This window comes from Gymnoscopelus microlampas, assembly GCF_963454915.1.
Source record: "Gymnoscopelus microlampas genome assembly, chromosome: 13".
Taxonomy (NCBI): Eukaryota; Metazoa; Chordata; class Actinopteri; order Myctophiformes; family Myctophidae; genus Gymnoscopelus; species Gymnoscopelus microlampas.
The window spans coordinates 4,925,498-4,941,477 of NC_139950.1; the positions used below are offsets into that span (position 1 = coordinate 4,925,498).

At 40.6% G+C, this 15,980-nt stretch overlaps 1 protein-coding gene across 1 annotated transcript in view; it reads left to right on the top strand.

Moving 5' to 3' along the window:
• The window catches only part of LOC311058175 (uncharacterized protein), a gene marked incomplete at its 3' end in the record, with an annotated part of 36,760 nt that overhangs the window by 5,056 nt on the left and 15,724 nt on the right, over positions 1–15,980 (top strand). The window contains exons 3-7 of the mRNA XM_084075526.1: positions 905–1,018; positions 4,812–4,937; positions 5,217–5,312; positions 5,438–5,879; positions 15,568–15,630. Coding sequence (XP_083931652.1) covers positions 905–1,018; positions 4,812–4,937; positions 5,217–5,312; positions 5,438–5,879; positions 15,568–15,630 — 841 coding nt within the window. The remainder of the gene's footprint in view (positions 1–904; positions 1,019–4,811; positions 4,938–5,216; positions 5,313–5,437; positions 5,880–15,567; positions 15,631–15,980) is intronic.

Below are 15,980 nucleotides of genomic sequence, written 5' to 3' on the forward strand. Positions count from 1 at the left end.
TATCACCCACATAGTTCCATTTATAATATAAAGTCCAGTTCTGTTTTCTGACCAAGATGTTTATACTCATGCCGAAGCAGAAGTGAGAAGTGAGAGCTACGTTGTTTTTACAAACATACCTAACATGCCTATACTGTAGGTTAAAGTTTAGTTCGCTTAAACTCAACTCAACTCAACTCAACTCAACTCAACTCACCTTTATTGTCACATCACAGCTTCACAAATGTGGGTGTTAAATTCGATCCTCACTTGACTTTCAATGACCATATAAAACATCTGTGCAGAATAGCAGATCTACAAGCTCATCACGCATCACATTGTAGATCGGCTTTTCTTTTGTATAGTTGTATAGTTTTGTATGACAGAGGGGGGTATGTCATGTGGTGTGGGAGGTGGGGTGGCGGTGGAGTATGGGGTGTATGTGTGTCTGTGTGTGGCGGGAGGAGTTTGGAGCTTACAGTGTACCAACGTTTTAGCATCAAAATATACTTTGAGTACCAAAGTGAAAGTACTCAAATTTTCAGAAATTAGCCGATCTACAAGCTCATAATGTGTCACATTGTAGATCGGCTGTATGTGGTTACTGTTGGTTTTGTATTAATAATAAAATCTGCAATGTAACAAGTAACTAAAGCAAATTCTGTCATTGTAGTGGAGTAGAAGTAACAAAAATGGAAAGGAAAGTAAAAGGACCTCAAAATGAAACTGTGTATTGTCCAATTTTAAACATGACTGGTTTGAGGAGGTCAATACATAAATCAAAGTGACTATAATGTTGAGCATTATAATCAACGACACATGGAGTGAAAGCAATTTTCTAAAACAAAACAAACAACAGTGTATCAACAACTGTGACTAGCTGACCAATAAATATAATGTTTCACCTTGCTTATCATCCTGTCAGGGTTCATCAGCAGAGATCAGAGTCTCCTATACCCAGCTGTGTCTCCATGAAGAGTGACCACTCCAAGGGTGGACAAATTGACTTCAAAGATGGACACCACTCTACTGATCAGAGGTCAGCATGCAAAAATAACAGAAAACAACATACAGTAGATATAGGGCTCTGTTCTGCCTGAAATTTGAACAAACTGCTAATTACGAATTGCGGACTAGGCAAGAGGCGTTGCCCCGCAAAATTTGGTATTCTGTGGTACCCCCCCCGCGCGCAAAACACCGGCGCTACCCGTTACATTATGCATAGGTGTGGTTTGGGCGTTACAATGATAAAACCAATCACCGTGCCAGAAGCCATTGCCTTTAAGAGAAGACTGTGCTAGCCGTCATCCCCGATCCAATATGCTCTAGCCTATCTCCCCGTCTGCACTGTTGCCTGGTCTGATTATTATAAGCCACATTGGGCTTGTTTTCCTTCTTTTTTATTTTATTTATCCAAATACATTTTTATATTAATTTGTAGCCTATTGTGTTAACAATAAGCGTGTCATATTAGTCAGATCCGGAATAGTATTATGAAACTTAAAGCCATTTAAAATATTTATACTATTGGTACACACCGGCTGCTCCCAAATTATTAATTACATCATGTTGCCACAACGCTCCTACAGGCACCCATGGACCTCCAGCTGGTCGACCACAGGGCTGGGCGGTGGTACACTGACATACAGTAGCACATGGGTATAATAAATGGGACAGTTTTAGGAAAGGTCTATATGTACTCACGTTGGCTGTTATTGTTCCTGTTATTGTATTTCCACCATTCTAATGGATTCCAGGGGTGTGTAAACAGGGGTGTGAAGTTGCTCCATAGTTTCCTCTGAAGTGACGCAGTTAAAGTGAACTTACATCCATATTGTCCCCGTTATCTTTCATCATCCACCTTTGTTCAGTAATCCCGAACAGAGCTACACTTTAAGTTTACATCAATCATAGCCTCTCAAACCCAGACACATTGCTGCGAACCGCGGTTTGGGTGGGTTCGGGTCAATCAAATATAATTATTAATTAATCGGATAAACCGCGGGTGAAATATTGCGGCAAATAAATTAATGACATCTAATAGCCTATATCTATCCATAAAATAGCTAAATCTCTGCGTGCTTGTGTCTGTGTGAGTGTGTAGAGCAGTGTGCGATGCGATGACAAAATGCATTGATTTAGCCTATGGAATGTCGGTGCGTCTTTTTTATTTTTTTTAAACCGGTGCTAGCAGTGTGCTCTGTATGTTATGCCGCATGTATGTTGGATGCAGTGGTGGAAAAAGTACTCAAATTCTTTACTTAAGTAAAAGTACCGATACTGCAATATAGAAATACTCTGTTACAAGTAAAAGTCCAGAATTCAAAATTTACTTGAGTAAAAGTACAAAAGTATTGGCATCAAAATGTACTTAAAGTATCAAAAGTAAAAGTACTAAAATATTTGAAAATAGCAGATCTACAAGCTCTCAACGCATCACGATGCGACCGTTGAGAGCTTGTAGATCGGCTATTTTCAAATAGCCTATGTATAAAATAGGGCTAAAGTGGTTAATGTATGTTTCATAATATAAAGTAGCCGATCTACAAGCTGATAACGCGTCACATCGTTGATCGGCTGTATGTGGTTACTGTAGGTTTTGCATTAATAATAAAATCTGCAAAGTAACAAGTAACTAAAGCTGTCAAATGCTGTCATTGTAGTGGAGTAGAAGTAACACAAATGGAAAGGAAAGTAAAAGGGCCTCAACATTAAACTGTGCATGGTAAGCACTTGCATAGTACTTGAGTAAATATACTTAGTTACTTTGCAGCACCAATGCCTGTCAGCCAATGACTGACAGATTAAGTAGCACCACCTGCAATGATTGCTAGAGTGTGTAGGTGCATGGGTTTGTATTAATGGTCTTAACTAAAAATGTATACATCACACAGCTTAGATATTTGGATTAAATCGGAGAGCAGACCTGTTCGCACTTGGTGATGTAAAATAAATATCTGTAGTGTAAAAAAATGTGGCCACAGTGACTTTACGAAAACACGGGGCATTTCTCCTCTGTCCTTCTCTCCTCCCACTAGCAAAACCCATTGGAAATGCATTGGGTGCTTAAAGTTAATTATTTCAAAAACTACAAATTATTTCAAAAAGAAAAGTACAAGCATAGATGTCCACAGTAAGCTGATTTTTATTTTATTTTAGTTTGCATGAAGTTTCCAAGTGAAAGTATGTAGGAGTAGTTAGGTGCCAAAGTTTTGGGGAGAATAATAAAGAAACTAGAACATTTTGTTCCTATAAAGAAACAATGTGGGCTCGCTTTAAGCCAAAAAACTGTAGTTATAAAATGTACAAATTCAAATGGTTTACAGTATGTGTGTGTGTGTGTGTGTGTGTGTGTGTGTGTGTGTGTGTGTGTGTGTGTGTGCGTGTGCGTGTGCGTGTGTGTGTGTGTGGGGCTGTCAAGCTTTTTCGAAAATAGCGGATCTACAAGCTCCCAACGCATCACATTGTAGATTGTCTTTTTTCGAATAGTCAAAGTATGACAGAGGGGGGTATTGTCATGTGGTGTGGTGGTGGAGTATGGGGTGTGTGTGTGTGGGGGGGGGGGGGATTGGGAGTTTTGGAGCTTGCAGTGTACATACGTTTTAGCATCAACATATACTTTGAGACTAAGGTAAAAGTACTCAAATGTTCAGAAAATAGCAGATCTACAAGCTCATATTGCGTCACATTGTAGATCGGCTGTGTGTGGTTACTTTAGTTTTGTATTGTGTATATCTGTCATATGCTGTAAGTGTAGTGGAGTAGAAGTAACAAAAATGGAAAGGAAAATAAAACTACCTCAAAATTAAACTGTGCATTGTAAGTACTTGCATAGTACTTGAGTAAATGGTAAAATGGTAAATGGTGCATTTATATAGCGCTTCTATCCGAAGCGATTTACATTGATTGTGCCATTAACCCATTCACACACACATTCACACACCGATGGCGGAGGAAACCATGCAAGGCACCAACCTGCTCATCGGGAGCAATTGGGGTTTCAGCGTCTTGCTCAAGGACACTTAGACACTAACTCTAGGGGAGCGCCCCAGCCCGGGATCAAACTGGGAACCTTGCGGTTTTCCAGTTCACTCTACCCGGCCACTCTACCCCTGACTCTGAGCCACTGCCACCCCTAAAAAAGTAACTAAATATACTTAGTTACTTTGCAGCACTACAGAGCAGCCAATGACTGACAAGCTAGCTAACACCAGGTGTACTGATTGCTAGAGTGCTAGAGTGAAGAGAGACATGGGTTTATATTAATGGTCTTAACTTAAAATGTATACATCACACAGCTTAGACCTTTGGATTAAATTGGAGAGCAGACCTGTGCGAACTTGGTGATGTAAAAAACATATCTGTAGTGTAAAAGATTCGGCCACAGTGACTTTACGAAATGGCTATGAAGAAATGGCACCCTTTTCACATTCCCGTTGCATCACATTAGTCTGGAGGTGGTAAAAATGCACTGCTGATTGGCTGAAGGGGAACAACGATCATTGGCTGAAGGGGTTGTCAGTCAACGGTATTACTCCCGCCCAACTCCAGCCCACAGCCAATATTGCAGAATGGGCGATCAGGCCAGACTCACTCCTGAAATCAAATGGAAATGAGATTTCCGGAGGGAGGGTTTACCAGGCTATTGTAGCGCAACCAGGAGACCACAATAACCTACCTGACCTGGCGGAGACCTGTGCTCCGAGGAGCACTTTTTCTAGTTGTTGGTGTTGTTGTTGTTGTTGATGATGATGATGATGATGATGATGATGATGATGATGATGATGATGATGATTCTTTGGTTGTCAGTATAAATCTGTGTTTGGTTTCAGTTTGCATCAGATTGATTCAGCTAGGTGCAGGTCTCCTGTACCAAGCTATGTGTCTATGACAAGTGACTGGTCCATGGAACTACCTTACAACTTCCAAGGAGATGTCCCTTATCCACACTCATCATGGTGAGAAAATATAAAAAATACCTCAGGTTGTACAAACTAGACGTCTGATGTGATTTAAACAATGAATAATGACAGAATTGATAATATTGTACTAAGTAGTTAATTATTGTTGATTTAATTTGTGTCAATTGTCATTGACCGATTTGAAAGATATTCAGGAATTGAGGCCTTTAGCCTGCTGGCAGCGTGCACAACAAAATACTGTATAATCTTGATCGGCTTTGTAGATTGCATTGTATTGAGACCAGATATGTTAACGTGCAGCTACATGGTTTTCAGGATCCAGAAGGAGAGCTCAGACTGTCCCTCTCCCAGCTGTCTGTCCATGAAGAGTGACATGAGCTTCAAAAGACAGATTAGGTCTCCTGAGCTGGGGTGAGGAAGTTCGGTCACCAGAGTTTAGAATGTTATAGTACACTTATGTTGCTGTCTTTCACTCTAACCCCCATGTCTTGTTCTCTCTATAACACTGTCTATCTCTCTTCACCCTCCTCTCCCAGTGAGTTCAGCTCCAGTCTTCTGATTGCAGACCATGTCAGATGCTCTGAGTGTTCTTCCATGCTGAGGGACCCTGTGACCATCCCCTGTGGACACAGTTACTGCAAGCATTGCATCAATACCTACTGGTCCCAGCCAGGCCCTACAGGAGACTATGTGTGCCTCCAGTGTGAGAAAGGTTATCCAGTCCGACCTGAGCTCTCTGTTAATGTAGCATTGAACTGGATGCTGCAGGCTCTCCAGCAGACAGCCTTTAGTCCAGCCTGTCCCACTCTGCCACAGGCTGCACCTGGAGATGTAGCTTGTGATGTTTGCTCCAGCATCACACGTCCAGCCATCAAGACCTGTGTGACGTGTGGCGCCTCCTTCTGTGAGAATCATCTTGGGCAACACTACACCGTCCCAGCACTGCAGAAACACACCCTGGTTCAGGTCAACAAAGAGGTGAGAACTAAGTTTGTGCACACCTGTGGGTACTGGCAATTTATATTATTTGTTTGCAATGAAACAATACTAAAGTATGGATAGGAAGTAGAGTTACTGTATGCTTACATAAATGTATGTATATAAAAATAAAATCATAATCATGTCTGTCAAGTTTATGTGATAACATTTTTTGATTAAGCTTGTGATCATTCTTAACACATTGACTGCCTGATACTAATCGTCTTTTATCCCCATGACAGAGTTAAGTGCGCTTATCTACCTTAAAAGATGAGAAACGGGGCAATGCGTCAAAATAAGAAGACAGTCTATGCAGGTGGTTTTGGTGTGTCTAAATAAGAAGACATTCCAGGTGGTTTTGGTGTGTCTAAATAAGAAGACATTCCAGGTGGTTTTGCTGTGTCTAAACAAGAAGAATAAGAAGACATTCCAGGTGGTTTTGCTGTGTCTAAACAAGAAGAATAAGAAGACATTCCAGGTAGTTTTGCTGTGTCTAAATAAGAAGAATAAGAAGACATTCCAGGTGGTTTTGGTGTGTCTAAATAAGAAGACAGTCTATGCAGGTGGTTTTGCTGTGTCTAAACAAGAAGAATAAGAAGACATTCCAGGTGGTTTTGCTGTGTCTAAACAAGAAGAATAAGAAGACATTCCAGGTGGTTTTGCTGTGTCTAAATAAGAAGAATAAGAAGACATTCCAGGTGGTTTTGGTGTGTCTAAATAAGAAGACATTCCCGGTGGTTTTGCTGTGTCTAAATAAGAAGACATTCCAGGTGGTTTTGCTGTGTCTAAACAAGAAGAATAAGAAGACATTCCAGGTGGTTTTGCTGTGTCTAAACAAGAAGAATAAGAAGACATTCCAGGTGGTTTTGGTGTGTCTAAATAAGAAGACAGTCTATGCAGGTGGTTTTGCTGTGTCTAAACAAGAAGAATAAGAAGACATTCCAGGTGGTTTTGCTGTGTCTAAACAAGAAGAATAAGAAGACATTCCAGGTGGTTTTGCTGTGTCTAAACAAGAAGAATAAGAAGACATTCCAGGTGGTTTTGCTGTGTCTAAATAAGAAGAATAAGAAGACATTCCAGGTGGTTTTGCTGTGTCTAAATAAGAAGACAGTCTATGCAGGTGGTTTTGGTGTCTCTAAATAAGAAGACATTCCAGGTGGTTTTGGTGCGTCTAAATAAGAAGACATTCCAGGTGGTTTTGGTGTGTCTAAATAAGAAGACTTTCCAGGTGGTTTTGCTGTGTCTAAATAAGAAGAATAAGAAGACTTTCCAGGTGGTTTTGGTGTGTCTAAATAAGAAGACTTTCCAGGTGGTTTTGCTGTGTCCAAATAAGAAGAATAAGAAGACTTTCCAGGTGGTTTTGCTGTGTCTAAATAAGAAGAATAAGAAGACATTCCAGGTGGTTTTGCTGTGTCTAAATAAGAAGAATAAGAAGACTTTCCAGGTGGTTTTGGTGTGTCTAAATAAGAAGAATAAGAAGACTTTCCAGGTGGTTTTGCTGTGTCTAAATAAGAAGAATAAGAAGACTTTCCAGGTGGTTTTGCTGTGTCTAAATAAGAAGAATAAGAAGACATTCCAGGTGGTTTTGGTGTATCTAAATAAGAAGACAGTCTATGCAGGTGGTTTTGGTGTGTCTAAATAAGAAGACTGTGTATGCAGGTGGTGTTGGTGTGTCTGGGGTTCCCCAAGGCTTGGTTCTGGATCCTCTTCTTTTCTCTCTCTACACTACATCTCTTGGTGCTGTCCTCCACTCCCATGACTTTTCCTACCACTGCTATGCCGATGACACCCAGCTGATCCTCTCATTCCCCCCCTCTGACACACAAGTGGAGGCATGCATTGCTGCTTGTCTGGCAGAAATCTCGGAGTGGATGTCGACGCACCACCTGAAGCTCAACCTGGACAAGACCGAGCTGATGTTCCTCCTGGGGAAGGAATGACCGCACCGAGACATGGCCATCATCACCATTGATAATGCTGTGGTGACGTCAACTCGGACCGCGAAGAATCTGGGTGTGACCCTGGATGATCAACTGTCGTTCTCGGCAAACATCGCATCAGTAACACGGTCCTGCAGATTCCTCCTCTACAACATCAGGAGGATTCGCCCCTTCCTCACGGAGGAGGCAGCCCAGGTGCTCATCCAGGCTCTTGTCATCTCCCGCCTGGACTACTGCAACTCCCTCCTTGCTGGTGCTCCGGCATCTACCATCAGACCTCTGGAGCTTGTTCAGAAAGCTGCGACTCATCTGGCTCTACACTCCCCTCACCAGCCTAGGGAGCCCAGGGCCGAGCTCATGCTTCCTTCAATGCAGAGAGCCAACTGACCTTCTCGTCACCTGACAGGGGGGGAGTTTCCCCGGTAGGATCAAGGAAATTAGAAAAGAAGGAATGGACGGCCTAGGGGGCGGGCAGATGCCATTGCTTGCATGGCAGACGCCATTGATACGCATGGGAGCCAAAACTGGAACAGGAAGTTTGGTGAAATACTATGAAGTCTATGGCAGCCATCTGGACTAGCTTGTGAACAAACACTATTTCTGAACGATTGTGTCCTTTGTCAGATTATCGGTTCAGGAATATAAAAGAAGACATATCACATGTTTTTATCCAATCAATTCGGATTTTTTAGCACACTGTATAATTTTATTGAGGCATCTAAACAGCATCATGTATCGTCCATAGACTGTCTCTGGCAGTGTTGCCAGACTGTGTGAGAGAAATAAGCAACCAGGTCTAGGAAAACAAGCCCAAAAGAAGCAGAACGTTTTCCCAAACTGATGGGGAGATGGAGCAGGGACCCCCTACCCTACCTCGACCCCCTAGGGGGGGGGAGGGGGGCAAGGGGGGGGGGTTTTGTGTCATAAACATACATGTTATTGTGCATCAATACTAAGTTATTCAAAATAATTTTAATAGCTAGTAATAATAAGACTAATATAGATAGATTAATATATTCATGCTTTTATTTTAAACATTCATGTACAGGGTACAGTGAGTAGGGTGGCCGCACTGCCATTTACTGTATAAACATACCTTATTAACTGAGAACAACAATCTGTCAATTGCACAATAATCATGTATACAAGCTATTCAAAATGGACAGACTCATTTATAGATATCATCATTTCTTTAATACATAAATGTGGAAAATGTAAAAAAAAAAACATATGAGGACAAATGGACATTTAAAATATATATAGATATAAAACATATTTGTGTGTGTGTATATATATATATATATATATATATATATATATATATATATATATATATATATATACACAGTAGTATCGCGTACTTTGTGCTCTTTAGATAGCTCAATAAACTTATACAGTGGACACATCGAAATCTTCTTTTATTTTCCAGAAGCAATTACTTTACAAAGGTCTCAGTCTTTCAGAAATATATTTTGTTCATGAGCTGATCCACCGGGCTCTCATTAACTCCAATGCATTCCACTGAACTCCCATGGTGCGACGAATCTGCCGGCTGGAATTGCATGATAGCGAAAATGACGTAGATGACCCTACCTTCTTTACATATACAGTACCTTGGGTAGGATGTAGCACGTGGAAGGAACATTGGAAGGAACGGGTTTTTCCAACCAGTTCCCTTCCCCTCCATCAGGCGCCCAGGCTGTCGCGGAGGGGAAGAAACGCCCCCAGCGCCCACAGCGTCCCCGGCGGGAATCGAACCCAGGACCTTCTGGCTGTGAGGCGACAGCGCTACCGCCAGCGTGCCCCCTATCAAAGTCCTAACCTAACCACCCCCCTCCTCCTCAAACTGTTTATTGTACATATTTCTTGCTTTTCATAGCACTAACCTGTAAGCTGATGACGTTCTGCATAGCAGTGTATATCTGTCTGTTTTCTTAACTCATTCAGTGCCATTGACGTGTTTGACGTGTTTTTTCCCAAAGGCCCAGCGTGCCAATGACGTGGTTCACGTGTTTGTTTGTTTTTTTGGTGCTATGGCTAGATCGCTCTTCCGCAACCCTCGACGGAGTATGGGGCTTCTGTGAGAAGGCCCATACTCCGTTGAGGGTTGCGGAAGAGCCATATATAGCCAGTGTTGGGTAACGTGCGTTACTTAATATATTACCGAAATGCGGTAACGGGTAATATGACGCATTACTACAAGGAGAAGCTGTAATATAGTAGTAAGATGACACTACGTTACTACGTTACTTAGTGCGTTACCCACCAGTGAAGGTGTTTTTTGTATCCACCCACAAAGCCGCAGCCTACATTCCCGGAAAACTACAAAACCCACTGACCCGTTCGATCCATTATTATTTCCTGTCGGCGCACTTTGCGATTGTGAATGTGATGCACCAGTCCAGCACACCACAACAAACAACAACAACATTGACACCAGGTAGAATGGCAGAGTCTGAGAATGAGATATTGGTTGAGGACAATGAGGAGGAGATTGAGGAAAATGAGCCGCTTGGGGAGTCTGGGGACCCGGGCGTTTCGTTTTCTGCGTTGTGGAAGACATGAAGCCTCTGTCAACAGTGGAGTCGCTAGCCCTGAAACATGACTGTCATATCGTGACCGTCATGGATGAACTTAAACCTTCTCTCTTTTTGTCCGTACATCTACATAAACATTCATATTTCACATATAAAGTGCTGACCTCATGGCCACGGATGTTACAATTATGTACGTCCCTCAGAAGTACCCGAATATTCTGAATTGTTAAATAAACAGCATTTTAATCCGATTGGTGGCCATTTCCCCCGTATTTTCTCCATATGCTTTCAACTACGTGACCCTATCGGTTGGGAGCTGTATTGCACTCTGATACATTATAACTCTATGAGAAAATGGCCACCAATCTGATTAAAATGCTTTTTATTGAACAATACGGAAGATACGGGTATTTCTGAGGGCCCGTACATAATTGTAACATCCGTGGCCATGGGGTCAGCACTTTATATTTGAAATCTGAACGTTTATGTTGATTTATGGAGCAAAATGTGAGCAAGTGCAAACACCAGGTTGAAGTTCATCCATGACGGTCGTAACAGACTACCTGGTGCGTGTATACGTTCTCATAGAAGCACATGGCTCATTTGCATGCAAGACGTGGATCATGGTGGAAACTGGAAAGTAACTAAGTACTTTTACTCAAGTACTGTACTTAAGTACAATGTTTAGGTATGTTTAATACTTTATTGGAGTATTTCCAAATGTCAGTACTTTTACTTCTACTCCACTACATCTCAGACGCAAATATTATACTTTTACTCCACTACAATTATTAGAAAACTTTAGTTTTACAAGTTACTTTGTAGATTTGGATTATTATTACAGAACATACAGCATGATGTGTTTGTTCATTACTTATTTAGCATGTCCTATAGCAAATGTCTAAGTCTTTCTACTTTCCATATGACCGAACTCTATGCATATGACCGAAATGTACCTCTTTTTCAAGGCATATTGAAGAAAGCACTTTAAACTTCATTTGCATTCTATGCTGCTCATGCCTTGTCCTTGTTCTGTGGACTTTGATTAAAAAAAAGTATAGAAAGAGGCTTGTCTTGTCATGTCATTATAGGCTACATTATAGAAGGTATATGTCCATTTATGAATTGATTAATTTAAGTAAGTAAATTGATTCATTAAGGTCATTTATAATCATATCTTATAATTTAAATGCCTGCCCATCTGCCATCTCTGTGTCTCAATTTCCAAAAATAATTTGTGGGCTAATAATAATAATACAAAATCTAGATTATTTAATTGTTCAATTTTAGCTTCTTTTTTTTTTAAAGTAACTAAAAAGTAATATGTAATATTAATATATTATTACTGTTGCTCAGACAGTAATATGTAACGAAATGTATTACTTTAAAAGGAAGGTAATAAGTAATAGTAATATATTACTTAAAGTAAAGTAACTTGCCCAACACTGTATATAGCCATAGCACCCCATATGTCTGATCACAGACTGTGATCAGACATATGGGGTGATCAACCACGTGAACAAACAACTATGGGGTGAGAGATTTTGAAACAGAGAGAGTTATTGTGAGTTTTAAGAGTTGAGATTGTAAGTATTGTCATAGATATAGTCAGTAGTAGTAGTAGTAGTAGTAAGTCAGTAGATAGATATAATATAGTCAGTAGATAGATCGATAGATACCTGTAGTGGTAGTGAGTCCAGTTGTAAGTCCAGTTGTTAGTCCAGTTGTTAGTCCAGTTGTTTGTTAGTCCAGTTGTAGTTAGTTCTTTTGTCCAGTTGTAGTAGCAGTTGCAGTTGCCTCCGAAGAAGAGCTCCCGTGGTCGTGCCCGCGGCCGTGTGGGTGCTGCTGTCCGTCGACCCACTAGGGATCCTGGTCCCGGTGTTTCAATTTGTAACGAGACCGGATCAAGTCGAGACCGCGTCTACTGTTGTCCTAGTAACAGCAGATGTTGTCCCACGGTGAAAGAACGCGTAGCTGTCCTCGTCAATGCCGTTTTTTTTTTTCATATCATATCACAATGCCAAAACTGATTCTTGTTTGGATAAAGAAACGTCAGGCAGACGAACACTCACGTTGCGTTGTGGACGGTTCTCCGTTGGTTTTGTTGTTGTTGAGGAAAAGGAAGACAACCACTTCCTGTGTCAGTCTCTCTAATAGATTTACACGTTTTTATAAATGCAACTATTTGCCATTGGAGTCTGAGTCAACATGTGTAAGGTACAATCACTATTCAGCCCATTCAAAGCGTGCAAATAAACGCATCAATGAATTAATAAATAAATGTTCATTCCCTACTGGGATTCGAACTCTTCCCAATGTCAGCATAAATACACCAGACAGGCGCTTACTCCGGTGCACCATTCCTTTCACAACAAAGATGTACCATAAACAAGTCATAGAGTATATAACCAGCCATTAAAAAACAAAACAGACATGGTCACTAGATAGATCAGATCAACTTCAGACCTCAGTCACCACACTGATTTTATTGTACTGGTCTCCAACACGGCTGTTTACTACAGATTTGTTTCTAAAATATCTCACCATGATCATCTATTATTCATTATTTTATATGCTACTTAGAAATAGTAAACAACATGACGCATGATAGGTTAGATAAACTGTTTATAACATGACCAATTATAGAGAAAGTATTGCCAAAAGTGTCTGAAACCCCACATTACAGTGACGTGATTATTGACCAGTCAATTTTAAATGTCCTACAAATTATTGAAGCTAATGTTTATGTAATCTAATCACCTGGAAATAGTATGTTGTAAGATACAGTTGCAGTCGCTGCACAGAAAATGGCAGTTCAAGGCATGTCCATTTAGAGCTCTGCTCTCCATTAGGAGCGGTGCTCCTCCCATTGACTGAAAATTCCACTACGTGCGAGGTCTCCAACTGTAGTAGAACTAAAGAAAACGATTTCGCTACTCATCGAAACAAAGGCTGTTTTGTGTTGCTGAAAAACTATTCTCCACGGTGGGTTACATCTCAGCACACCACCTTCTCTGTATAATACACTTTTTGGGCAGAAAATAAAACATGTCCACCAGAAAGGAATTATTTAAATTACTCACCTGCGCCCTCTACAGATCTGGTCAATATAAATAACCATTAATCATTAGGCCTAGCATTGATCATAAACGAACAGTTTATCTAACCTATATGCGTCACATTTACTATTTCTAAGTAGCCTATAACATAATGAATAATAGATGATCATGGTGAGATATTTTAGAAACAAATCTGTAGTAAACAGCCGTGTTGGAGACCAGTACAATAAAATCAGTGTGGTGACTGAGGTCTCAAGTTGATCTGATCTATCTAGTGACCATGTCTGTTTTGTTTTATAATGGCTGGTTATATACTCTATGAGCTGTTTATGGTACCTCTTTGTTGTGAAAGGAATGGCGCACCGGAGTAAGCGCCTATCTGGTGTATTTATGCTGACATTGGGAAGGGTTCGAATCCCAGTAGGGAATGAACATTTATTTATATATTTATTAATTCATTGATGCGTTTATTTGCACGCTTTGAATGGGCTGAATAGTGATTGTGAAAGAGAAAATAGGTAACGCACATCGACTGGTGGGTGCTGGGCTAAAAAAACAACAGTATAAAAATGGATTGAGCCCGCACACCGGATTTGGTACAAAGAGACTTTCTTTATTTGGACAACGTTTCGATCACATAGATCTTCATCAGGTCATGATCATACACAAACAGTCTGTGCTTTTATCAGGAAATGGCCAGTGTCAGCCACCCCCACTTGTGACACCACAGGTGTGGCTCATCTCCCCTGAGTGAGCTGGCAAAAGGCCTACCTTTGCACAGATTTATATATACATTTATTTTACTTTATTTTGTATGCCCGTAGGTCAAACCAGTTAAAAACAATTAAAATCATATCTATGGTTACTTGTTCTTCATAACCAATTGTATTCTTAGTGGCCTGTCTGGGTCTGTGGTTAGTCAGAATTTCAAGGTTCAATATTTCTATTTTCAGAATATCTATAGTCCCTGTAGAATTACTCAGAATTACAAATATAGGGAATATCAAAAAACAGGAAAAGAATTTCCCAAATTATTTAAGGGATATACAAGACTAACACCAAAAAGGGAGGACAGAATACACTACATGACAATAGAGGACAAAAGACAAAAAACAAAAAACCAAGGAACCATTAAGCAACACAATGATGCAGAGACTAACTTTGGTAGGATGCATGTTCACAGAGGCAAGCTGGCACCAGAGTAAAGGATCATATTACCAGAATAGTTTTACGCTTGGGCTTAAGAATGTTATGAAAATCACTTAAAAACTGGGGAGAGGTATTGCACCCCAGAATCGTGACTAGAGGTTACTTTCACAGGAAGTGTCTTATTTCATCCTCCTGATTTAAGCCTCTAGGTGTCATAGTTTGTAGCATATGGATATAATAACTCTCTCTTCTTAGCAAAAGGTTATCAATGTTACCTCCTCTTCTTGGAGTTTTAACATGTTCTATACCTATGTATCTTAGGGATGAGACACTATGTTGTGCTCCTGCAAAATGCAGGGCCACTGGACTGTGTTGATCCTTGGTGCGTATGTTGCTTCGATGTTCAGCAATCCTGGTCTTGAGAGCTCTGGTGGTCTTCCCTACATAGGCGAGACCACAAGGACACAATATTAGATACACAACATTCTTTTGATTACAGGTGATAAAACCTTTTATTTTTATACTCTTCCCTGTGTGTGGATGGTTGTATGAGGTGCACTTTGTGGTAAAGTTACATTGTTTGCACGCCCCACACTTGTAATTCCCATCTGGGACATCTAGAAAAGTGCCTTTCCTTAAAGGAGGCAAGTCCGATTTTACCAGCATATTTCTCAAATTTGGAGGGCGTTTATACACTACCTTTGGGGGATCTTTAAAGACATTTTCTAACTGTGGATCTGTATTTAGGATATGCCAATGCTTCTTTATAGTGTTTTCAAATTCCTTCCCCATGGGAGAGTACTGGTTTTGCCTGTCTTTTTATGAGACACTCTTCCTGTGTCATCTCTTTATATTTATCTCTAGCTGACTTTATCCACTGTTCAGGATACTTTTTTTGTCTAAATCTCAAGCCCAATTCATCCGCTTGTTTATTAAAATCTGTCGTGTTACTGCAGATTCTGCGGATGCGACTATATTGACTGATGGGTAAACTTTTCTTTAGGTGTGTGGGGTGGAAAGAGTCAGCCTGGAGATAGGAACAGGTGTCTGTTTTCTTCCTGTAAAGGTCAGTAGCAAACCCATGACCATCTCTCTTTATGAGTATATCCAGGAAGTTGATTTCCTGCTGGTCATGGCAAATAGTACATTTTCCATAAGAGAACTCTCAGGGCCCTGCCAGATCATGAACACATCATCCACGTACCGTTTCCACATTTTAATGTGCTGTTGAAAGGGATTAGCTGGATTAGACACATAGTTTTCCTCAAACAGTGCTACATATAGGGAACTAAATTGGGGGCTCATTTTGCTTCCCATTGATGTCCCCTTGCGCTGCACATAGTGTGTGTCTAGGAACATGAACACATTGTTCTTCAGAACTACTTCTGCCAGTTCCCTAATACATTTGGTACTGGG